We start from the raw sequence: 25,967 nt of genomic DNA on the forward strand, positions 1-25,967 counted from the left end.
AGAGTGTGTAAAGCTGTTTGTAATGCTGAGGGAGGGATTTTTCTAATGAAGATAAAGAACATCTGAACATTTATAGATTTGTTTTGGTCAAAGCAAATCTTCATACTGTTCCATGACCTGAGTTTTTTGCATCGGAACAAAAGGAACATGCACGTGTCTTTTTAAAATACTCAATAAGACTTGGTGTTTCCAAACTTTTGACAGGCCACTATATTACATGCAGACTTTGATTTGGTTTTTTTAATCTTAACCTATATTACACACACATATTTTACACATTGCTAATTGTGATAAACAAATGTAGGTAAAAAGCATCTGCATTGAGCTAACTTTACCTTGGTTTGACTCCACAAGCCAACATGCACCTCGATGCCAGTTCTCAGTGTTAACGCAAATGTTTCCCAGTGCATTATGGGAAGACACAGCTACCTAACATGAGCCTGTGTTTACACTAGCAAGCAAAAACCTATTCCATCTATTTCCTTTGTGGGTGTGGCCTGTTTAGATTTTAATTTAAATTTAATTTTTTTTATTGTAGTCAGTCTTTATAGTTAGTAAGAAAAACCCGAGATAAACATAAATTGCTATAAATGAACACACTAATGTGTGTAAAAATTGCTTTATTGCTAAACAGCCATTTGGGGTCTTTTTCCCCCATTTGCTAATGTGAACACTGGAATCTGACCTTGAGCTGAATTTATACTATATGGCGTTAGAAGTTACTGATACGCAGAATAAACAAATTAATGACTTGTATATCAAAATGTAAAGATATGGAAATTAAGCAATGTCCAGCACTCTAGCTAGGTAAGGAAATAAAAAAAATAGGCTTTGATGATTAGCTGCTATCAGAACAAAATACAACCAGTACAACAAGTACCAAAAAAACCCCCAAATTCCCAAATCGAAATACCAACATCAGAATTCTGAAATTCTTGCTAATGAAATGTGGGCGTGTCCTGGAAGAAAATGACAATGAATCCTAAAGTTGACATAACAGCAAGCAGGAGTAGTTGTTTGGGACATCAGCTGAGTCAGGAAATGAAAAGAACAGTTAATAGGCTTGAGTAATTTGTTTTTACAGTTTGGGACCCCTTCAAAAAACTGAAACCAGGATCAATCGTATAGTAAACACACTAGCTAGTGAAAGTCTGGTGTTTGGACTTGGATCGTTCACTTTCTAGAAAAGCTCCTGATGCATGAATCTGTTCTATCGATCAGCAACCTGACAGGCGTTGTACATTTAATCCCTTAAGCTTCCAAGGATGATGGAAGTCCTTCATTTGAAAACTCTAACACCGGATGTGCTCTTGCTCCCACTTCAAACCTCGCGTACGTAAAAATTCGACAGAATTAGTTATGATAGCGTTCGCACAGGGACACGTTTCTGTTCACGGCGGGAACGCTCAGATAGCGTGCCTCACACGGCCCCGTTCTCCAACATCTCACTTATCAACAGCAAGCTTTTGTTTATTATTATTATTTTCTTGTAAATAACGCTTTAGTGAAAGAAAAAAAAGGGACATTTCTCATGGCTGCAGTGCCTTGTCAAACATGTGTTGTCTTTTTTTTTTTTTTTTTTTCCTTTTTCTTTCCAAAATGGTTTGGTTCCAGCCTGCACCGTTTTAGTAAAGGTTGTACAAAAGGAACGACGTTTCTGTGTGGTTACTTCACAAACACAAAAATCTTACACATCTTTATAATACAACACCTTCCATGATAAAATACAATCTTTTCTTATTATCAGCAAAAAAATGTAAATACATTAAAGGTACACTATGGGGTGTATGTACAAAATGGGAGTTACACAATTGTATAGGACGTCTTTGGATGTATAGAATATTTCCTTCTTTTTAACGTGGCGACTCTTAAGCTGCACGTGGCAAATTACAAAAACGTCTTTAATGGAGTGGGAAATCCAGAGGACTTTCACAGTGGAGCAGATGTTTTTTGTGTAACTATTACAGTTTTATTTACAAACCTCTACTTTAAATACAATCAGAAACAATCCAGTTTATTGCACAATAGATTTCTATGCATTATTCATCGAGCTCTAATAAGAAACATGAAGCTGCTCTGTATTTTTAAATGCTTTTCTTCCCTTTTCTCCAAGTTTGAGTCTCTGTGAAGTCAAAATGTGTGTCCTGAACTTTGTGCTAACAGTGCGGGGAAGTGTGTCGGTTTTTCACGTGAGTTTTACTGGAAAAAAAAAAACCCCAATCAAATCAAATAAAACACAAAATCAACCGTGACAATCATTTAATCATACATCAATGGTGTTTAACATGAATATTAATATTTGTAATGAAGACAATGACAGAGCTGTTAGTAAACATTGAATTATTATTATTTTTACTAAAGAAAAACAAAGAGTTTGTAAAAACACATCATGGGTATGTACAGTAGCTTTGATGTAGTAAAAACAAAAATCACGATTCGGAGAGTGAGTATAAAAAAAAAACGTGTACCATCGGCGGCAAAAGCGGCGGATATGTGATGATCTCGCTTCAATTTTTGTTCTTTTGTCATTAAAAACCTGGAAAATTCAATGTGTTGTGACATACATAAACACTAAACAGCTCACGATTCAAAACGTTTGGTGATGCTTTCCTTTTCCATTCCAGCCTCTTTTTCTTTACAAGCGGTAAAAAATAGCTGTTAGAACAATGTAAGGAAAAAAAAAGACACTTTTTCTAAAGCGAATGCGGTAACAAAAATAGTCCGTATAACTTTTTTACTTTTCCTTAAAAAAACCAAAACAAAACAAACAAAAAAATCACTCAACATGAAGAAAGACTTGTTTCTCTCTTTGCTGACTTGCTTTTCACTTCTATTGTACTTCCTCCCATCATCATTTTCTGTCTCAGGCGTTTTTTTTTTTTTTTCTTTTTTAATTTCCCCCCAAAACCCGACCCCATAATATAGAATCCTCTTTAAAAAATAGACTCATATATGACGTTTAAATGCATAAAAAGTCTTTTATGTCTTCACATCTGGAAGTGAAATGTTCTGGCGATCATCTTGGCATCATCCCACTGACACACACATAAACGCAGAACCGAAGTGTGTGTGTGTGTGTGTGTGTGTGTGTGTGTGTGTGTGTGTGTGTGTGTGTGTGTTTGTTTGTGTGTGTGTGTGTGTGTGTGTGTGTGTGTGTGTGTGTGTGTGTGTGTGTGTGTTAAAGCTGGCTCTCGGCATCGTTCTTCTCCGCCGCACCGTTCTCCAGAGGTAACTCTGAGAGGACAAGGCCGCTGGCGTTGTTCTCGTTCAGCCGTCGCACCCGGTACGTCTCGTAGTGGATATAATGAGTGACATCCTTCAGGTCTTGAAGGTGCGACCTGCGGAGGATTAAAACAAAAGACTACTGAATGCTGCTAGACACCTATGACATCATTGATCAGGGTTATGGATAATCCTATGTTTATTCCCATTTTAAAAAGTCATATTAGCAGGAATTTGCTGCATGGATGTTCCATGTAGCTATAAATGGGTAAGGAGAATCACATGACGCTCTGTAATCGTTTTAGTGAATTGCAATGTTGATGATGATGTTTAGTGTTTTTGTTTATTGTCGATTTATCCTTATTTTTTAATGCTTAGGAACATCTATCATACGTTACAGCAGATATACTACACACACTGGTTCTCTCAGCGGTCTCGCTTCGCTTCGTTCTCGAATGTATTAAGAGAAAAAACTAATCACAAAGTGTAAACTCCTCTAACCACTGACTTCAGAGACTTTCATAAATGGTAATCAAACGTTTTCTGTAGCATCAATAAATATCACCATGTCAACTCATTTTTTATTTCATTTTACACTCAAGAGAGACTTACCTAATTAGAAGATCTCTCAAATTGGCGAATTCACAATGCTCAACATTTTCGACTGGAAATAAAAAAGGAAAGAAACAATCAGTGCCTTGAGTTAGGTTGAAAATAATAGAACAGGTTGCTATAGATGGACGCTGCCACTAGATGGCGATCTGTTATAAGACACAAATAGCCGTTAAAAAAAATGCTTTTTGAGAATAATAATAAAAAAAAAAACACCTCACCTTCAATAATTCCCCATTTGGTTTTCCGGCCCAACACCTTGTTGCCATTCACTTGGTGCTCTTTATCTGTTCCCACCACCGCAAACGGGATGTTTTCCTACAACAGGAACCAAACATGTTTTAGAGCCATTTTCAATTCTAAAAGTTGACTGCAGATATGATCACAGAAATATAATCGCATGCTTATCTTGATTTCTTTTAGCCAAAAAAAGAAAGATAATAAATCACCCTGATCTTGTCGTTGAGTATCCGGTCTTCGGCGTCCTCGTCGTACTCCTTCTGTGGATAAACTCGGATGCCGTGGGTCTGAAGATCCTGTCTTATCTGTAAAGAAAAGCACAGGATTGAGCTCCTGGTCAGATTTGTGGAGAAATCTAAAACACCACACACACACACACACACACACACACACACACACACACACACACACACACACACACACACACACACACACACAATATATATTCAAGTTCTCCTCAGGGTGAAATATGAACTCTTCAGTAGCTCAGACTCCAACAGATGTGTTTTACAGCAGTGTGTAAAAGCCAGATAACAACCACAACACAACATGATGTCAAAACACAAGCACACCTGGGAATGTGTCAATGATGATGACCGATCAAGCTGAAGTACAGTGACGCTGCCCGATCAAGCTAACGTACAGTGACGCAGAGTGATCAAGCTAACGTACAGTGACACTGACTGATCAAGCTGAAGTACAGTGACGCAAAGTGATCAAGCTAACGTACAGTGACGCTAAGTGATCAAGCTAACATACAGTGACGCTAAGAGATCAAGCTAACGTACAGTGACGCTGACCGATCAAGCTCACGTACAGTGACGCTGACTGATCAAGCTAACGTACAGTGACGCTGACTGATCAAGCTAACGTACAGTGACGCTGACTGATCAAGCTAACGTAGTGACGCTGACCGATCAAGCTAGCGTACAGTGACGCTAACCGATCAAGCTAACGAACAGTGACGCTGAGCGATCAAGGTGAAGTACAGTGACGCTGACCGATCAAGCTAACGTACTGACGCTGAGTGATCAAGCTAACGTACAGTGACGCTGAGTGATCAAGCTAACTTACAGTGACGCTGAGTGATCAAGCTAACGTACAGTGACTCTCAAAGATCAAGCTAACGTATAGTGACGCTGAGAGATCAAGCTAAAGTACAGTGACGCTGACCGATCAAGCTAACGTAGTGACGCAGAGTGATCAAGCTAACGTACAGTGACGCTGAGTGATCAAGCTAACTTACAGTGACGCTGAGTGATCAAGCTAACGTACAGTGACTCTCAAAGATCAAGCTAACGTATAGTGACGCTGAGAGATCAAGCTAAAGTACAGTGACGCTGACCGATCAAGCTAACGTAGTGACGCAGAGTGATCAAGCTAACGTACAGTGACGCTGACTGATCAAGCTAACGTACAGTGATGCAGAGTGATCAAGCTAACGTACAGTGACGCTGACAGATCAAGCTAATTTTAATTCTTTTGTGCTAATCAAATGGCTATTCTAATAACCTCCACTGTTCTGGGAGGATGTTCCACTAGATTTTAAAGTATGCTTGTGGAGATTTGTTTAATTCAGATGTGAGTTGAGGAGGTGAGGTGGTGCCTTAAACATTACTTTTACAAATTTCCACAACTCCTTTTTGTTTTACAGAGGCATTTGTTTATCTCCAGTTTAATAAATAAGGACATTTCTCTCTGCTTCTCTTTCACTTTGCCATTTTCGTTTAGTTCTTTATACATGATGACAAACCCGAATAAACACACGCACACACACACGCACGCACGCACGCACACACGCACACACGCACACACACACACACACACACACACACACACACACACACACACACCATTAAAGGATGCTCAAAATAGCACTCCACTTATCAGTAAGGATTATCAAACACAATATCACATGATATCATGGTGATAGATGTCTGATAATATCGTCCAACCAGAACTGTCAGCTAGTTCTTGGGGTTGGTGTGTGTCTGTGTGTGTCTCTGTGTGTGTGTGTGTGTGTGTGTGTGTGTGTGTGTGTGTGTGTGTGTGTGTGTGTGTGTGTGTGTGCGTGTGTGTGTGTGGGAGGATTTTGGAGAGACATGCAGTATGGTAGTGCAGGGAGGCTTCCTCCCACACCGCATCTTTCTACTGGATCCATCAAGCTGTGAACGACGATGGAGGTTTGACAACAAATAAATAAATAAATGCCCACAGGCACAAAAATGTGTCGTCTTGTCATCGTTATTACTTTTGCTTTGTCTCAAATGGATCTTACGGCTTTTTAGAACCCGTGACAGTGCTCTAATGTCTATATGTCATTTTTAACACATAAAATAAAATAAATCAATAAATCAATAAATACATTTAATAAAAAGTTTCATTCCAAAAATTTTTTTAAGCCATTTTTTATGTAAACAAAAAAAAGGTACAACAGATCTCAACTTAGCTGTATGCTACGGAGTTTTGTGTCTCTTGCTAATGTTTGCTAGCTAGTAAACGGTTTCACAGTTTCTAAGCACTGTAAGCTAATGCTAAGTTAGCCTGTTCTTCACCGTACCTTTTTTTGAACAGTAATCAATGGGTTTACATTTTTTGCTAACTTTTATGCTAAAAAAAAAGCATCATGCTCACCCTTTGCTTGAACTCGAGCCTCTCGTCCATGGTTAGCGTGTCGGCTTTGGCGATCACGGGTACGATGCTGACGATCTTCCCCAGCCGCTTCATAAACTCCACATCAATTGGACGCAACCTGAAGAAAACTTCCGGTTAATTTACTTTTATCAGTCAAAAAAATATGCTAATTCTTTACATTTTTAGCACCCGATTGCTAATTTATTGATTCATCAACAAAATCCCATAACCACGGCTCCTCCGCTGTGCGTGTTGAAATGAAGTACGAGGTATCTCGTAAAACGTTCTGAAGATATACGGACACTCGTTAGACTCAGCAGCTCAATGAGGCCCTGGATATTTGTACACGGCTTCAGGTATTTATGACGTCTTGACCCGTGAACATGGTTCTGTTTTCTTACCGCAACCCTACGCCGAATTACGGCTCTCAAGTTTCCTTGTAAGGTCAAAGGGTCAGGCGTGGCACTAGGGCCTACTTCAGGTCCGTCTGAACTCGGTGGTGTTACAGAGACAGAGTCATAACCTGGAGATTAGCGTTTTTAACTTTGCTAGCTATAAATATAGTGAAGGAAGTGATGCGTACCGATGTCCCGTAGCCGGCAGGAAGTAGACGCAGCAGTGCACACGGGTGTCTGGGATCCTTCGCTTCCTGTTGACGTGCAGCTCCTCCTTCAGATATTTCTCGTACTGCTCGTTGACGTACGTGATGATGGGCTCCCAGCTGAGGACATGGAAAATAAACATCATAAACGTTGTCTATTAGGGTGGTTTTAAGTGACGCCCATCGAGACCTCTCTTACCAGTTCTCGTTGTTGATCTGGTCTCCGAATCCGGGTGTGTCGATAACAGTCAGATTCATCTTCACACCTTTCTCTTCGATGACTGAGAGAGAAGGGAGAGATTGAAATGAGAGAAAAATATATAAACAAATGTACCATATGCTGTAGCTGGCAAACATGGCTGATTCTCAGGTAGCTAGAGGTAGCCGTGCTGCTAATCTTGTTGTTTGATAGAAGAAATGGCTTGTTATTAGAAAAAAAGGTTTTTAAAATGATGATGAGAAGTTATCGCCTGGAAGTCGGATATTTTACTCGACAAGACGTCTGGAATTAACGTAAATTCTCCTGTACATTAAAAGCAGATACGAACAATCACCCTCCAAACGATATGCATTTTTTGTGTGGTGATTTTGACCGTTTAGAATCAAGAAACGAATTACGATTTGAAACGTTTTACAACTTAAATCACACTCAAATCATTCATTTAAATTTGCCAAATTCAGATTTTTATATGGAATAACAATCCCTTTTTTTTTCACGAATCTGTCGAAAGTATTTAGAATCCAGACTCCACACACAGACAAAAGCTGCATTGTAGATTAAATGTCTTTAACACAACTCCAGGCTGGAGGAATGTGGCGGAAACCATGATGGCGGAATCGTATCTGTCCTCTCTCTCGGTTATCTGTAAGTGCTATAAAACCAGCGGTGCTGTTTTTACGAGACGCGGGCCTGATATAAGTAAACGTTTACATCTTATGTCAGGATGTCCTGACCTGAAAAAAAAAAAACATCACAACCTTTTTTCCCTCACTACTCTGTTTACGATTTGCTGGACTAAGAAGGCAGTGAAGCGAAGGGGGGAGATCTGAGGAGGATGCATATCCTGAACCTCATTCCATCTGAAACGTGCAGCGAAGCATGAACACACGTATACAAGCTGAACACGTGCATGCACACACACACACATACACATGCAGGATGTCTGGAGTCTGGATGTCGCTCACCACTTACCATAGGTATACACACGTAGTGCATGTATCAGCGGTACACGTATTCATACTTGTTATACTACTATTCATACTACATTAAACTTCATAACGTGCCAGGAGCATAAAAATAAAACTGTGACTGTGGCTACCCACTCCTTACCGGAAATACGATTTGTTTTTCCGGATGCATGAAAGCGCTATATATAATTAGCAAACTGGCTAATATTTATATTGTACAAAGTCTGTAAAACATTAGATTATTGAAAACCTTTAAGATTAGCTAACAAATGTGATCATTAAGAAATATTAGAAATATGGCATAAAATTCTCTTGAAAGTCCAGTATTGTTAGCTCATGCTAACTAGCCAGCTATTGTTTTATAGAGGATTACTCATAGAGTTTATGAGTAAAAATTCTCTCAAAAATCTTGTCAGGTTAGCCACATGCTAGCTAGCTAAGCAGCTATTTTCAGTTAATGTTTTCACCATTTAATCCAAAATCTAGTCAGAAATCCTGTCAGTGTTTTGTTTGTGCTAGCTTGACTCTATGAAGTAAATTGCATAGTACTGAGCTATCGCTCTCTGCTAACAGCAATAGTGATTTATATTCATGTTTATAAAATGGCCATTTCCTTTAGAAAAGGATGCTAAAATTGATGTTAATGTTAAAAGAGGCCACATGGACTTATACAAGCAATCAATGAATAAAAAAAGTTTCCTTTTTATTTCGAACTTCTTCGAAGCAAAATGCGCCTCGGATGGGCTCTGCCTCTTCATGCTGCGCTGTTATTTTCAAACCCGCACACGATCTTGTTAAAACTATTCGCTCTTGTGTTACTCACTCACTTGTCAGTGTCATACAAAGACAAATCGCACCGCAGGGCCACTAATTATTGTAAGAACACACACACAATACTTCCATTTACAGGGCAGGCTACGCTATCTGCCTTTCACGCTACTGTGAAATTGAGCATGACGGCGCCTGAAGAAGTGAAATTCCTGATGGTACGTGCTTTTTCGGGTTCATGCAGCCGTCAGGAGGGGACTGTACGATAATGGGAATGCCTGTATTTCTCTGGGATCCTAAGCAGTGTTGTGAACTCAGGAAAAACCTTAAATTATAGTTTATAAACAGAATTAGCATAAACAAAGCAAATGGATTTGGGATTAAATTTACCAAATGGCTGCGGACCCCACCAAAAACATTGGTCTAAAGAAGGAGGTAGAACTAAAAACACACAACACCTGCAACAAGGCAGGATTTGTCCAAGTTTGAGTCTTAATCCACAAACCACAATATGAGTTATGATCACATCATGCATCCTTGTTTGCTTGCGTATTATAATAATAATAATAATAATAATAATAATAATAACAACAATACATTTTATTCCAAGATGCCTTGCAATAATTGTTCTATGTCAAACGTTTATTTCCAATGCTCGAGGATTTAACCAGGGATTAGAAGTCAACCAATTTTACAGATACCGACAGATAGCAAACACACAATAACGATTAATTAATCGATAAAAAAATATTAAAATAACACCACATGTAAAATAGTAACACTAAACTTGATAACTACTTGCTTTGTAATAATTTTCCTTTTCCTTGCTTTGTAATAATGTCCATCTACTGGACATTATTTTCACACTGCTGCGGTTTCACCGAATTTGTGGGGACTTTGGTGCAAAAAACATAGCAGCACTTTTCAATTCCTGAAGTTCGTTCTTCCAAGAATTTACAAGAACACACAACCAAAAAACATTCGATTCGAGAAACATCTTTTGACCAATTTTAAACAAATGAATGTGTCGATGCGGACTGATCTAAAAAAGGACTAGAATGTGAATCTTTTTCGTCATGTGCTGAACTCGGGAGGCTTTCAAAGGTCAGAAATCTACTCGTCGAGTCGATAGACTTATGCAACGACGATGAGAGCGCGAACGAGAAGCCGCGGCTTGTGCTCAACCAGACACCCAGCATTTCCGTAGATAAATGATTTTGTTTGTTGGAGCGAGAGTCATCCTCTGACCTGCCGGATGAAAAATGGCCGATCCGGTACTCTCTCTTTCTCTCACGGCTTTTCTGACAGGTTTTTCTTAATGACAGCAAGGGACACATCTTTCTTCTCCCTCTCTCTTTCTCTCTTTCTCTGGCTGAGAACTGCATGATTGATCTTTCGTAATCCATCCCCCATTGCCAGCATCTTAGTTCGTCTTCTATTCTCTCTCTCTCTCTCTCTCTCTCTCTCTCTCTCTCTCTCTCTCTCTCTCTCTCTCTCTCTCTCTCTTTCTCTCTGTCTCTCTCTCTCTCCCTGATGTCTGGCTCGGCTCCAAGTCAAACACAGAAAGCCTTACGTTCTGTTACAAGTCTAAACCAAAAACCAAAAAAAAAGGTTTTCCTAAAATTGTTAATGTATTTACTTTTAATCGTATCATTGAGGTGGCATTCGGTTGACGCTGACCTCAGAGTTAATCAGATGACATTTTGCTGTTTAACATCACTCGTTTTGCACCATGTCACATGAACTTCCTGTGCGACGACACCCCTAGCACTTGCAAGAGGGTCAAACTAAAGCTTCATTTTCTATAAACAGATAACACATTTAGCTAAATACCATAGAAAAGATGAAATTTAGAGCTTGAAACTTTAGAGATGAACTTTAGAGCCTTTAGAGCTGAAGATGCAAAGGATAAAATGTCAGACTTCCTAAAAAAAAGTTAACTGCAACTCACTTGACTTGCCAACGAACATATTACAGGCTTTCAGAATCAATATTTATATTAGAAATCAATGTCCATGGAAACTCAGTATTTACAGGTTCATGTTAATTAATGGGAAACGTCTGGGATTAAAACAGCATTAGTGACTTTGTGTGTGTGTGTGTGTGTGTGTGTGTGTGTGTGTGTGTGTGTGTGTGTGTGTGTGTGTGTGTGTGAGAGAGAGAGAGAGAGAGAGAGAGAGAGAGAGAGAGAGAGAGAGAGAGAGAGAGAGAGAGAGACAGGAGACTCACTGTGGCTGACTGATTGCAGGTGGACGGTTTTGGAGATCTTCTCCTCGTAATTGGGAGTGCAGGACTTACGGCTGACCTTGGATTTAAACAGTGTGTTGACCAGCGTGGATTTTCCCAGGCCGCTTTGACCTGCCGAAAAAAAGAAAAAAATCAGGACACGAAGCAGCTTTAGAGTCGCGTTTACTCCCGACACCGATGTTCAGAGAAGCTTTGAGCGAGTAACGATTCCAAATGAAATTTCATTTTTCAAAAACACGATCTGACAATACAGAATAAAATAGAATATAAACCAATACCATAAAATATTTGAATACAAAATGTTTGCAATTACAACAATAGAAATAAATCTACACATATGGAACAGAATTTGTATCTCTGGAGGGAAAAGTGTCAGATTGAACACCCAACTATATACTTTTAGGTTTTATGTGTGATGAAATCAACATCAATCCAACATCATCCAACTTAAGAATGTACTTGTCACAGGTTTGGATGATCATGATGTCTAAAGGCAACTTCTGTGACAGAAAAATTCAGGGTGAGGAAAATTTACAGAATCAGAATACTTTATTAATCCCACAGGGAAATTGTAGGGTTGTAGTTGCTCTGAAAAGTCTCTAATGTTACTCTTAACACAACGATCTATTAATAGAATGATATTAATGAGTCAAACGCAATCATTAAAATGATCATGAGCCCAAAATCTTCTTTTAACTACTTAAAACATCAAAACAAGTTCAAAACACAGCGAGCGCTCGACCCTGATTCGTGGATAGCTGCATGTTTGACTAATTACGTTTTTATCCGCAAATAAATCAAAAGGAACGACTGATTTCACAAAATGCAGTTGGGTAAAAAGTACGATATTTGACTTTAAAATGTAGTGAAGTAAAAGTCAAATGAAAATACTTTAGCAAAGTAGAGAAACGTGAAAAAGCTACTTAAGTACAATAACGAATTACATTTACTTCCTGACTGTCCACTGCTGAATAAAATATAAGAAATGTTCAATAAAACATAAATATTAATATATATATTAAGTATAGATACTGTAAAATCAGTACACTTCCAATCTTATTGAAATATTCTGTATAGAAAAGTGTCACAGCGCTGAAACAGTCATTCAAACGTTCTGTCTCTGTTTGGGTGCATGAACTTATTTACATTAACATTAATAACATTAACGTTTAATCGTCCTTTTCTTCGACCTACACATGGAAACTATCTTTAATTTTCAGATGTGATGTAACTGTAAACACTCCCACACACACTGTCAGGGCAGTACACTGTCACAGTCTCCACCTTTACGCGAATAAATGCAGTGTGTAAACAGCGCTGGTGTTCATTTACAGGATGCCCTTTGACTCGCTGTTCTAATACAGCAGAAAAGGTGTGGGTGTTTATAAAGACATTTGTAATGACTCCATAAACCCTTTTTTTTCCTCTCTCACTGATAAAACTAAGGTCATCGCAATGTAATGAAGACATGACCATGTAGAGTGTCAAGGCAATCAGCAGCTCACAGAAAGCCCCCCTGCCCCACCCCTCTGTACTATAACCCCCACTTATACTTCAGATTGTCAGTGATGTAACAGGTCAGGTCCGAGCCGAAAGCATGCGAGAGGTTTATCTGGCAACCAGCCAAACGCACCGATGGCACAAAGCCACAGGGAGCTCCGGCACTTAATGACTCACTTACGCCAGCGCTCACGGACCGAGGAAAGCTATTACCACGGAGAGATTCTGATCAAGGCCCTTTTGTGCACTTCAAAGCGGATCAGCGGATCTTCGCAGCTCCTCGAAAAAACTCCAAGTCAAGGGTTTTTTTTATTTAACACTGCGGATTTCTGAATGAACTTTTTTATGGGTTTAAGGGGGATAGATTTTTTTAAGTATAATATCTGCTATAAAATCAGAATCAGAGAAGAGGACCTGATCACTGATAACACTACATTAGGGGTCGAGCGATAGTGGATTTTATCGATATCTAGGTTGGAATGTACTTGCCGATAAACGATTAATCAACCTGTATTGAAAATTTTTTTTAAATAGTACTGAACTTAATTACAAAAATAAACAGTACTGAATCATGAAAATGTGGTAATAATTATACCATTAATAAAATATAAATAATACATAACGCTCTCTGTGCAGCGTTCTGTCTCGCATGTAAAAACAAACAGCGCGTGGTGTCAGTTACTCACCTCTAGGGGGAGCTCTAGTAATGAAAGCAAATCAGAAGGCGGGAAAACTATCGGTATGCATTTTTGCCGATAGCAGCAGTGCGGATTCGTCGTGTTTTTGGGTACAATTTTTGGAAAACGCTGTGCACATCACTTTTAACCTCGTCACTGTTTGACGTTGTAAATACTAAACATTTTACCAGATACGTAAAAAAAATACTTCTACTAGGTATAAAGAAAAAAATATAATCCTTTGGAAATTGTTTTTTTACACAGAAATTCATTTAAAAACCTATATAGAGAAGGAACGCTGACGTCATGCTGCAATAAGCCACATATTCAGAGGTTTGAAACACTCCACGCCTGAAGAAATCAAACTGCACGTCTCAGTGCTAAATAATTACGAAACATCCTGTTTGTCACGATACTGTCAGATCTAGAAGTCTAGAAAGAGCGCTGCAGTGACGGCGTCATGAGTCGTGTCCTGACCCATCCTGTTTCCGGCGACAGTCTGCGATTTACTTGTGCCGTTTTTTTAAAGGTCACAAAAGGTCAGGCGTAAATTCAGAGCATGTGTGTGAGCGCTGGAGGCTGACTGACACCTGAGAGCACTTTCATCATCATCATCATCATCATCATCATCATCATCATCATCCTCATAAAGAACGGATTACAAGTGTTTCCTGCAACAACACGATTACAGGAATTCATCAACCGTGAAGTCTAATAGCGACATGTCGAGGTTTTGTATGCGACAAAGTTTTTTTTTTCATAAGGGTGCAATCGAAAACGATTTCTTTAATTACTGTTCACTCGTGTTACTGAAATTGAGTAGTTTTTGTTTACATTTCAAAGTAGATTTTAAAGCTATAATTTTACTTTTATTTAACTTATGTACTGTTGGAAATATTGTACTTGGAATATATTGTAATAACATAACAGTAAACTTCTGCACTGATTAATTGATTGATTGATTGATTGATTGATTGATTGATTGATTGGCCGGAAACAATAATAATTAATCATAATAATTGATAATACTTATATCTTAAGTTTACATAATTGTTGTACGGTGCCAATGTTGGTAAGCACCAGAGATGGACATTAACACTGTACAATGAAGTTTGCTCAATTACATTTTTAGTGCATATGAAATGAATGAAAATATATATATATTTTAGGGTAGAACTGTTGATGATGCTTTAGATTGGAGCATTACTGTACAACCAGTATAACTTTTGTTGAGGATGAGGTGTCCAATCAAAGCATTTTAAATCTTCATCACGGAAAATGCCGTAGTTGTTTAATTTGTGCATCATAGGAAGTAGTCGTTATTCATTTATTTGTTTAATTTAATGTATTTGTTATTTACTAGTTTGAGATTTATATCTCCTTGTTCTTTTTGAACTACAGTAGAACCAACCATCCCACCACCCGTTGTTAAAAAAGTATTTCACTGTGAGTAAATTTTTATTGAGCTATTATTTACTATTACTTGAGGAGATTTCTCAACCGGTAATGTTACTTGTACTTAAGTAAAATGTTATTAAAGTAAAAGTATTTTTACTTGAGTAGAGTATTTTATTACTTTGTCCACCTTTGTACGTTTATGGTTACTTCGAAAGTTTGCTCCTGTTCTCACTTACGTTAAAGCAGGTAAAATCCCTCGTTCCTTTCACAGTAATTTTCGCCACTTTTTCAACTCTGTCTTGAAAATTAAAAGAGTTTGCAGTGGAGACTCCTTCCTTAAAAAAACCCTTCACCATACCGTCACGTTTGTAAAATTCCATTTAAATGGACTATCCGCCTTACAAAAGAGCTGTTACTATCAAAATGCTAATCCACTAAAACTAGCATACTGGTGCGATTTGTGTGTTTTTACAAAAAAACAACAACAACATAATGAACCCCATCATCCAGCCAATTAGAATTAAGAATCTGACAGTGCTGTGATGTGATAATTTAAAGAAATTATGTTTGGTATGACCCTACAAGCGTCTCTAGCGCCATTGCTGTTTCCTGTGTTTCCACATGTCCATGGTGCACAGGAGGTCACTGCGGCGGCAGTAATGTGTTCCACATGGAGCACGGCGCTACACAGCGCTACACGGTCTGCGGGATTGTGGGAAAACCGGAGGAAACTCGGCGGTGTGAGACCCGAGGCTACGTTAAAGGTCCTGCCCTCCATTTTGAAGTGTTATTTACTAAGACCCTTTGCTTTGGAGGTACACGGTGGTGTCTGTGTGTGTGTGTGTGTGTGTGTGTGTGTGTGTGTGTGTGTGTGTGTGTGTGTGTGTGTGTGTGTGTGTGTTCGCCAGGAGAGAGAGAAAAAGAGGTAATAAAATGAGAAAGTTCAAGAAAAACATGAGATTTCCTTTTTTCTTTATCCACTCCGCCACACGCTGAGCTCATCCTGTTTGTGTGTGTGTGTGTGTGTGTGTGTGTATGTGTGTGTGTGTGTGTGTGTGTGTGTGTGTGTGTGTGTGTGTGTGTGTGTGTGTGTGTGTGTGTGTGTATGAGAGAGAGAGAAAGTAGGTAGGAAAATAAGAATGTCAAAAAAACTAAAGATTTCCTCTTCTCTCTATCCACTCTGCCACAAACAGGGTTCATCCTTTGTGTGTGTGTGTGTGTGTGTGTGTGGTGGAGTGATTTCTCCTCACAGTGTATCTTCTCAAACCATTTAACACCCAAAGCTCCACCAATCCCCCTCCCTCAATACACCTCAGTATGTGTGTTGCTCTACAGGGGTCGAGGAACATCGAACATTCCCTGAGAAAACAGTTTAGCGTTGCTCTGTGGGATCGACACGATTCCCGAAAAATGTGTTGAAGTCAGTGGAACTCGTCCTGAACCATGGAAACAAGATCTATTTAGTGTGGAAGCTTTTCTGTCAGAAAAACATATGACCTGTTTAAAGATGCTTCCTGCAAGCTAATAAATACTACTTTTAAATGCTAGCAAGTGTCATTGCTAGTAATCATTGTAAAGTTGGACGCCAGGAGGTCACTAACAGCAAAATTTGGCAAATTTTTTAAATAAAATGCTTTCAGACAGACCAAACACTCAGAAAAAGGCCTAATGTTCCACTATCCTACACAGAGCAAAAGAAAAAGTGCTCACATTGCTAACAATTCCAGGAAGAGAAAAACTGTAACTGTAAAGAATAGCAAAACAAATAACAGTGCTAATCATATTTGTAAACTGTTTAATGCTATAAAGAAAAGAATTAGCACAGCTGAACATACTATGCTAACTTACTTCAGAAAATAATACAAGCAAATTTATGACTCATTTACTCTCCGTCATGCTAACATGGCCAACAATCAGCCTTAGCCTGAGATAATCAATGATGGAAGTATTTTTTTATGTGATTTGGACACTGGCTGACCAAAGAACAGGCCCTAATAAACTGCTGCTACTACTAGTCATTTACTACTACCTACTACAAACTACTACTAGTAGTCATTTATTAGCCAAATACGAAATTACTCTTTTTTTATTTGACTAACAGGTCACCAAAAAAATTAGAAAGAAAGGATCTTTCACACTACACCCCCTAACACTGCTAACACAAGGCGTCAAAGCCACCAAATGAGCCCATTCACATTAGGCTAACTGTTTTATGCTTAAGGAAAGATTGTCACAACATGAAACAACATGCTAACAAAGCTAACAATGAGTGTGAGGCAGTAAACAGAGACGAGCTGCTGAATAATTTAATTATGCTAAAAGGCTGCTTAGAACGTTGACAAAGGAATGCTGGGGTCTGGAGAGAAAAAGAAAAAAGAAGGTGTGGGATCTCACTGGGATCTTCATTTGCATTATGCTAACTAGCTTGTGACAAAAGAAAGTTCTCTCACATCGGGATACAGCGTTAGAGAACAATTCAGAGCTTTCTAGAAAAGAGAGAAAACCGTCTTCAGGAAGTACAAATGCGGGTCACTGTTTGACTAAAGCAATGAAAAGCAGAGTGATTGAAATGAGGGAAAGAGAAAGACAGAGAGATGGTGGAGACGGTCGGCTTTGATAAGCCATTTCTGTTCACCATCGATCCCTTATATAATCAATACTGTAAATCATTCACCACTGTACACCAACCCCCATCATTACTGTTCACCATCGATCCCTTATATAATCACTACTGTACATCATTCACCACTGTACACCAACCCCCATCATTACTGTTCACCATCAAGCCCCAATATTATCACTACTGTACATTATTCACCACTGTACACCAACCCCCATCATTACTGTTCACCATCGATCCCCAATATAATCACTACTGTACATCATTCACCACTGTACACCAACCCCCATAATTACTGTTCACCATCGATCCCCAATATTATCACTACTGTACATCATTCACTACTGTAAACCAACCCCCATTACTACTGTACATCAATCGCCAATACAATCACTACTGTACATCATCAATCCCCAATATAACCACTACTGTACACCATTTACTACTGTACATCATTTACTACTGTACACTAAGATAATATGTTAAACCATAAATTCACTGTTAATCATACAGTACAACACAAACGGCTTCAGAACTATTGGCACCCTGAGTAAAGCGTCCAGAGCAGTAGTTATGAAGCGTAGCAGCATGCTAACACGCAACTGAAGCTGTAGCTCTCACACTCCAGTAGAGCACAGCAAAGCGGAAATTTTTGTGGGAAATATTTTACAATAAAAGCTTTTATGGGCTCTCTTGTTTTTAAAACCGAATAATGGAATGTAAAAAAAAAAAAAAAACTAAATGCAGTACAGTGAAGGCATTCAAGCGACTGTCTGTGATTTTGCCTGTAAAATGAATTAAGATATCTAGTGAAACAAGAAAATTCAGCTGCGTGGACCATTAATTAGTACTGCAAAGCATCAATCATCATTTCCATCACTACTGTACATCATCAATACTATACATGATCAAGACCCATTAAAATCCTCTTCACAATCAATTTTGTCCATCACATCACTACTATACATCATCAATTCCCATTACAATGACCACAGTAAATCAATCATCTTTACAAATCCACATAACTGTTGTACATCAACCCAAATTATCACGACTGTACATCATTCACTACTGTATATCAGTCACTACTGTACATCAAGCCTCATTACTAGACCCCAATATAATCACTACTGTACATCATTCACTACTGTATATCGGTCACTATTGTACATCAATCCCCATCACTACTGTACACCATTGATCCCCAATATAATCACTACTGTACAGTATTTACCACTATACACCAACCTCCATTATTACTGTACACCATCGATCCATAATATTATCACTACTGTACATCATTCACCACTGTACACCAACCCCCATCATTACTGTTCACCATCGATCCCTTATATAATCACTACTGTACATCATTTACCACTGTACACCAACCCCCATCATTTCTGTTCACCATCGATCCCTTATATAATCACTACTGTAAATCATTCACCACTGTACACCAACCCCCATCATTACTGTTCACCATCGATCCCTTATATAATCACTACTGTACATCATTCACCACTGTACACCAACCCCCATCATTACTGTTCACCATCAAGCCCCAATATTATCACTACTGTACATTATTCACCACTGTACACCAACCCCCATCATTACTGTTCACCATCGATCCCCAATATAATCACTACTGTACATCATTCACCACTGTACACCAACCCCCATCATTACTGTTCACCATCGATCCCCAATATTATCACTACTGTACATCATTCACTACTGTAAACCAACCCCCATTACTACTGTACATCAATCGCCAATACAATCACTACTGTACATCATCAATCCCCAATATAACCACTACTGTACACCATTTACTACTGTACATCATTTACTACTGTACACTAAGATAATATGTTAAACCATACATTCACTGTTAATCATACAGTACAACACAAACGGCTTCAGAACTATTGGCACCCTGAGTAAAGCCAGTCACCTGGTTAAACAAAAGTTACACTAACAAAACTGAGAACCAAATTCAAGTGCCATGGACAATTTAAAAACAGTTTAATCTTTAATTTGAAGCTCTTTAAGGAATTTGGTCTTGATCAAACTTTGATCAAGAAAAAACAAAGAGAGGAAGAGGGAGAGGGAGAGTGACTGGGCTTCGATATGCTGCACTGATCCAATCATAAATCGTGGCTGTTGGATGACCCGGGCAGCACAACAATACTCCACAGCATTTAATTAGGTTAGACACACACACACTTCATTCTGGAAGTTTCCTGAGCTCTGGTTGGCTGGGAGCGGATAGCGTGGTGATCCTGAACAGGGCAGTGGTCCAGTAAAACAGTCTAGATGACAGCTAGGAACTTAAGACTGAAAGAGAAAGCCCAGCTGAGAACATGGGCTGAGAGGAGAACGTTTCAGAGAACCAAACCTGGGACCAGCTGTTTCCATTTCTGCACTAACCTTCATTTATTACACCAAATCGCATCTCAGAAAATCAGAAAACTGATTTTTACTTTGCACACCGTTAATTCTAGAATATGACTGTTGCAATACATACTGCATATTAGTGTAACCGTGTAGTGCTCCAACCTGAGATGGGTGTGGCCTAAACCGATTTTTGAATCGGCTACCTCTATTTTTGTTCAATATGAACCACTGAAAACACTCGAGAAAATAAAAATACAAAATAATAAAGACTAATGACTAAGAAGTTCTTTACAATGAGGAGGTGGTACCTTATTGGTTAAGGTATTGAACTTTGGCTCTGAAGATCACAAGTTCAAATCCCAGCCAAACCAAGCTGTAACTCTTGGGATTTCTGAGCAAGGCCCTCAGATTTATCTTTCATACCAATAAGCCGATAAATGTAAGAGCATCTGCCAAATGCCACAAATGCAAAACAAATTCCTTCGAATTTTCACAGACCTGCAATGTCCAACTGAGGTAATTGTTTTAAATAGAAGCATTATTTTCCCCACCATTACTGACACAATCTGCCTGTAAAGCTGAAGAAACCCCAACATTACACAATTTATCTTGGAATCGGAAGAATTGACTAAAAGACAAAACCCGGCGTGATTCATGTGAAGCAATGTTGAATCGTTTATCTTTTGCAACGGGATCTTCAATTACACAAGCACCTAATGAACGGCTTGCTGGCGAAAAAAGTCATTCCAACAACAAGCAACACGAGCTTTGTGGCCCGAATTACCTGCTCAATGCCTAATCCCTGTTAATGTTAGGGTTCGACAAAGAGCTGAGCTCGAGGTGTTTTGCTTCGTGCACACGCCGAGCCAGCGCTTCCTGTTCACCTGCTACTGAAGATCCCCTCCTTCATGCAACAGACTTCCTGCCAACATCTGAGACTTATGTTTACCTCAGTCCTACTACTCCGAGCCACACGCACATACACTAAAACACCACACCGCAGAATGCCTTTGTGGTAAAGTGTAGCTAATTTTGCCTCTGATTGTGTTTACTGGTATAAAAAAAAAGAACAATCTAAATTGTTACAGATGTGGGTGCCAAAACTTTTGTAAAACCCTTCTGGAAAGCGTGTATTTATACTAGCGGGAATTGATGACTCAACAAAACAAGTCGTGGCATGTGCAGAGGTTTTGAAATTTTTTTTGCAGTATCGCAGTGTTCCACTTTACCTTTGAGACCATATGCAAATGGAAGTCATGATGCCATAATACAGAATTTGCATAACTCAAAGTCACTAGTCCCATTAGATGGCTGGTCATATATATAATTACTCACCAACCACCATGACGTTAAACTCAAAAGCCGATTTCATGGTCTTGCGTCTCATCTGATCCAGCACGGCTTCGATGCCCACGTAGCCGAAGAGGTCGCCACCCCTGATGATGCCCTGCCTGTTGGGCTCAACAAGGCACGAGCTCTCCTTCTTAACATCATGTTCCTCCTCCACCTGCTGCTCCACCTCCCTCTCCTCCTCCATCCGGACGGGCTGCTCCAGCTCCAAGTCCAGCTCGTGCACCTTCTCTGTGATCGAAAAAAAAGCATCAAATATGAGCATAATGTTTAGCTAAAAATCATCTGCACTATAGAAACATGAAATATATATTATATTATGACTTGTTAGGAAGACCGTTACATCATTTTTACACAGTTACCAGTATGCGTGACGCACAAATTGAATACAGTTTAAATTTTTTTAGCTCTTTTGTAAGCAAACAAACAAAATATAACAGTACCATAACATAAGCTAGCTAGTTTGTTCGTTCATTAGCTAGCTTTGTCCACACAGTGGTTTACACTGCTGTCAATATTTACGTATAATGACCCATTTTTTATTTAACATATATATGTAAAGATTTTATATACATATATACACAAATATATACACATATATATATGTTTTTAGGGGACTTCAGTAGCTAATGCACCAACTGCCTTTGCAAATCTATGCAAGTGATAGAAACTGAGGTAAAGCTTTGTTTTAAACACAGGAAGCTGATTCTAAACGCTCAGCTAGCTCCTGCTACACTTAGCACAAATCTCAGGGGGCGAGCATGAAATTCGCCTGCAACGCATGTTGAACTTTGCACAGCATGCCAGCAGGAAATCGATACATTAAAATAAAAGTTTTCTGTCGTTCCAGCTTTAGTATGTAAATGCACCTGAGAGATCACCGACATATATACCAGAGTTCATTTTCGAAAGCTACAAGACACAAACGCTAACTGAGAGGATATACTGACTAAGCCATCACTCAGAGTTGAAAGTGTAAGTGTGTGTTGATGTGCAAGAAAACACATTCCGTATGGTATGAGGATTAAATAAGAGGTTTGAGGTTAACATGATACGACCACCTTAAAGCCTTTAGGAATACATAACTAACAGCTAACAAGCATACACATTCCTTGTAAGATTTAAGGCTAGCTATGACTTATTTTTTCCCCTAAATTAGCCTTCATGGGGAAAATGACTTAGCAGTGCAGTGCTAGCATTTATCTTTAGCAATAAAGTCAGTCTCAAGAGCGCCTGTTGTGCTAAGCGGATTAGCAGGCAACCATCATCCTGCTAAGAACCTCTAAAGTCAGCATGCTAAAGCTGTCGAAAACAAATCCTTAGTTATCCTCATGGCATTTTGGCAAAATGCTTATATGATACATAATATAGCGTGCTTTTTTTCCACACCAGACAACAAAGAGCGATACCATGTGGTCAGATGGTCTGAACCCTCCGAGCGTTAATCCCAGCCACGAAACCAGAGCGACCTCAGATCACCGTTGCTCTTTAACCTGCATGCACGCTGTGGAGCTGGTGGTAGCTCATACATGCGATGACGCACGGCAGGACGTGTAGGATAATCTGACAAGCTACAAGTAAAAGCCTGGAGACTCCATCTAAGCACTTTGAGAACTTTTATAGAGTTTTGGCAGCTAAATGCCAATCAACTGTGCCTTGGATGCAGTTGGCACTAAGCAAGACAGGAGGAAGAAACATCAGAAATCCTTTGGACGTCTGGTGGGTTTTTACTTTGGTTCGACATACACAATACAAACAATGCACATGCAAGAAATACCAATCCAAATACTAACATACATTTGGTCTGATAAAGACATTCATCAAAATAGTGCTTGGCCCCCCAACAATTTTTACGTCCTCCCAATGCTAAAAATAAAGCGGACATGATGTTTATCTGCTGTATCGTAATAGCCTACCTCCAGGCGCAAACCCGTTGCCTGTTAAATGCACAAGCATCCCTGGCTGAGAAACGTCTTCTGCTAGAAGATTGTAGATGTGCTTGTACCCGAGGCAGCGAGAAAGTCAGGACGTTGCTCACTTTCTCGATAAGACTTCGCTTGTCTTGCTGTACACACTTCCACTCTGTACTCTGTGTTTAGGATTTCAATAGGAGAGTTCTAGCTAACGCCATATCCGGCCAGTCGTATCAACTTGTATCAGCTAAATCATTTGTTAATGTACAATGGGGCAGAAGATGTTTCATAATCACATCTCCCGGAAATTGAGATTAGGGTTGTGTTCGCTTGAGCGTGGTATGAAACTGATAAACAGGAAACAACCTGCAAGCTACAGTGTGCTGGAGAGAAAATACAGAAGGTCTGCTCGGCTTCAGGGATACAGAGAGTAAAAGAAATACGGTTAGAAGCAATAATTTCATGGCCAACGTTCCTGTAGTCTTAATAAGTACCTTTTTTAAAATTATGCTACAGTTACATTGTCCTGAGGTTCAACCCTGAGCATAGGTTGAGTTTTATGAATAAGTTCTACCAGTGTCTGATCTCTGAAAAGGATCAGAATCAAATTTAGAATACTACATTATTATTAGCTAATTACTATTAATTATGCAGCCACCATAACCCTGAGCAAAGCTGCTTAATAAAGATCAGGGAATGAAGGAGTCTTTCTGGGGTACCAACAACTTCGCTGCCTACAATGTGTCAAAAGTCATGTTTCTAAAGGGACTTGGTTTCAGTTAACCTTTAAAAGCAGTAAATGGTACCACGTTACCAGGTTACTCTCATGTGCCGACGATACACACCTAACCTAAATAAAAAAAAAAAAAGCATCTTTTTCGGTAAATAGAGCAAATATCATGTGATTACGCCAGTTATAGATGATCCCGTAAACGTAGCAGCATACACTCTACTCCCCACTCACGTTGCAGCTACCACAAACATATATTCTGTATAGTTTATTAGGTACGATACTACAAATTGCTGTTTTGTTAAATTATGAACTGTAATGTGCTGACTCATTAACAAATTACAGTATAAAACCCCATACTGACCATTCTTTAAGACTCCTGGGTAGGCTAGGCCACGTCTCAACCTACTATATTTTCGAGTTACGGGGCCTTCGGAACGCATCTCTATCGTAAGTCTGGGACTCTCAATAGATGTCAAATCTCGAGTAATATTTGTCCACAATCAGTTCTAGTAAACAAAACCAATGCCCTAGCTGCTCAAATTGTATTTTAATTATTTACTCAATTCATGAATCTAATTAACAGTCATAATCTTTGCATAGTTTGGCATTTTCATTCAACTTTATCTCGTGGTTGACTTCGTTGACCATTGTTGCCGTTGCAAGGAAATAATTTGTCTTACAACTTTTCATACTTAGTGCTCCAAAATAAAGGTGTTTCACATTCTGAGGTAATATCCATCCTGCTAGTCCAGCTAGTTTACAGTTTATGTCCTTGCAAATGCAGGTCCTAATTTCATGTGATTTTCGCATTATTTCGTATCGCATTTCCTATCGGTGTGAACCTGAAGCATTCTACAGAGCTTTTGACATCAAAAAATATTACCAAAGAACTATTTATATAAAAATTTTCTTAGCATGTTTTATGAAAAGGAACAGCAGCCTAAAAAATACTCATTGTAAAACCAAAGAAAAGAATTTTTCTTTAAAGACAAAAAGTATTTTTACCAGCGTCGAACTGTAAACAGAAACAAAGGAAAAAGGGACGCACAATGTAGCATGCCAGTAACACTGAAAATAAAGGAAAGAATAAACGTGGAAGACCATGGATCGTCTCAAACAGACGGGTGTGTGGAACAGAGGGATGGCCTTGTCTTCCAGATGCATGAGAAAGACAAACAGACTGACACGATGTGAACGAGTGCTCAAGAAAAAAAGCAATTAAAGAGAAAAGTGAACACTGGAACCGAAGAAGTGCAGGCCTGGGTCTGTGTTTAATCAGCCGCCGGTCACTCTGCTTTCTGAGGACCAACGCGAATCATACACATGCCACAGGGATGACAAACATGGTGTGATGACAACCACAGCGAGACTGGGCCAAGAACCACGTACCACATGTTTACATCTAAACATCTGAGTAGGCTTCATGTAATTAACGTTAGCTAAGAAAGTTCTCTATTTTTGTGTCTTTGGGTTAGGCAAATTGGGAAACAAAAAGCTTCAAGCCCTGAATAAATAAAAATATTGCAATTATCATACTAATCAGCTAAGCAACCTAAAATCAACATGGCTGCTTACAGCATTAACTCCAAACAAAAGTTATATTTGACTTACATCTGAAGTTTAAAGACTGGCACTTTTGAATCACATCATTTTCAAATCATAATCAAACTTAAGCATGTAAAGTGCAACTTTTGCTGCATTCAAACTCTAAGAATTCAACATACAAAGAAGAAAATGCTGACTTGACATTACTTGCTGAACTTAGGGGCTGAGCAGGCAATCCTAATTTCTTAACTAGGAATTCCAATGGTCCTTCCTACTCAGTTGTCATAAATAAAAAGTCATGACTTCTTTTTCATTG

The 25,967-nt window shown here is 39.0% G+C and overlaps 1 protein-coding gene and 1 long non-coding RNA gene across 2 annotated transcripts in view; both read right to left on the reverse strand.

The window, feature by feature from the left end:
* Positions 1-1,629, reverse strand: part of LOC310740123 — an 88,164-nt gene extending 86,535 nt beyond the window's left edge. The window contains exon 1 of the long non-coding RNA XR_014537574.1: positions 336-1,629. This is a non-coding gene — a long non-coding RNA (uncharacterized lncRNA). The remainder of the gene's footprint in view (positions 1-335) is intronic.
* Positions 1,630-3,178: 1,549 nt separating this feature from the next.
* septin12 (septin 12) overlaps positions 3,179-25,967 on the reverse strand; it is a gene marked incomplete at its 3' end in the record, with an annotated part of 66,219 nt that continues 43,430 nt past the window's right edge. Inside the window, exons 3-11 of the mRNA XM_083566104.1 lie at positions 21,446-21,691; positions 11,495-11,623; positions 7,509-7,590; positions 7,292-7,429; positions 6,709-6,826; positions 4,284-4,379; positions 4,056-4,152; positions 3,835-3,886; positions 3,179-3,338 (exon numbers count right to left, since the gene is read on the reverse strand). Coding sequence (XP_083422230.1) covers positions 3,179-3,338; positions 3,835-3,886; positions 4,056-4,152; positions 4,284-4,379; positions 6,709-6,826; positions 7,292-7,429; positions 7,509-7,590; positions 11,495-11,623; positions 21,446-21,691 — 1,118 coding nt within the window. The remainder of the gene's footprint in view (positions 3,339-3,834; positions 3,887-4,055; positions 4,153-4,283; positions 4,380-6,708; positions 6,827-7,291; positions 7,430-7,508; positions 7,591-11,494; positions 11,624-21,445; positions 21,692-25,967) is intronic.

Source organism: Silurus aristotelis (genome assembly GCF_946808225.1).
Source record: "Silurus aristotelis genome assembly, chromosome: 17".
NCBI classification, from domain to species: domain Eukaryota; kingdom Metazoa; phylum Chordata; class Actinopteri; order Siluriformes; family Siluridae; genus Silurus; species Silurus aristotelis.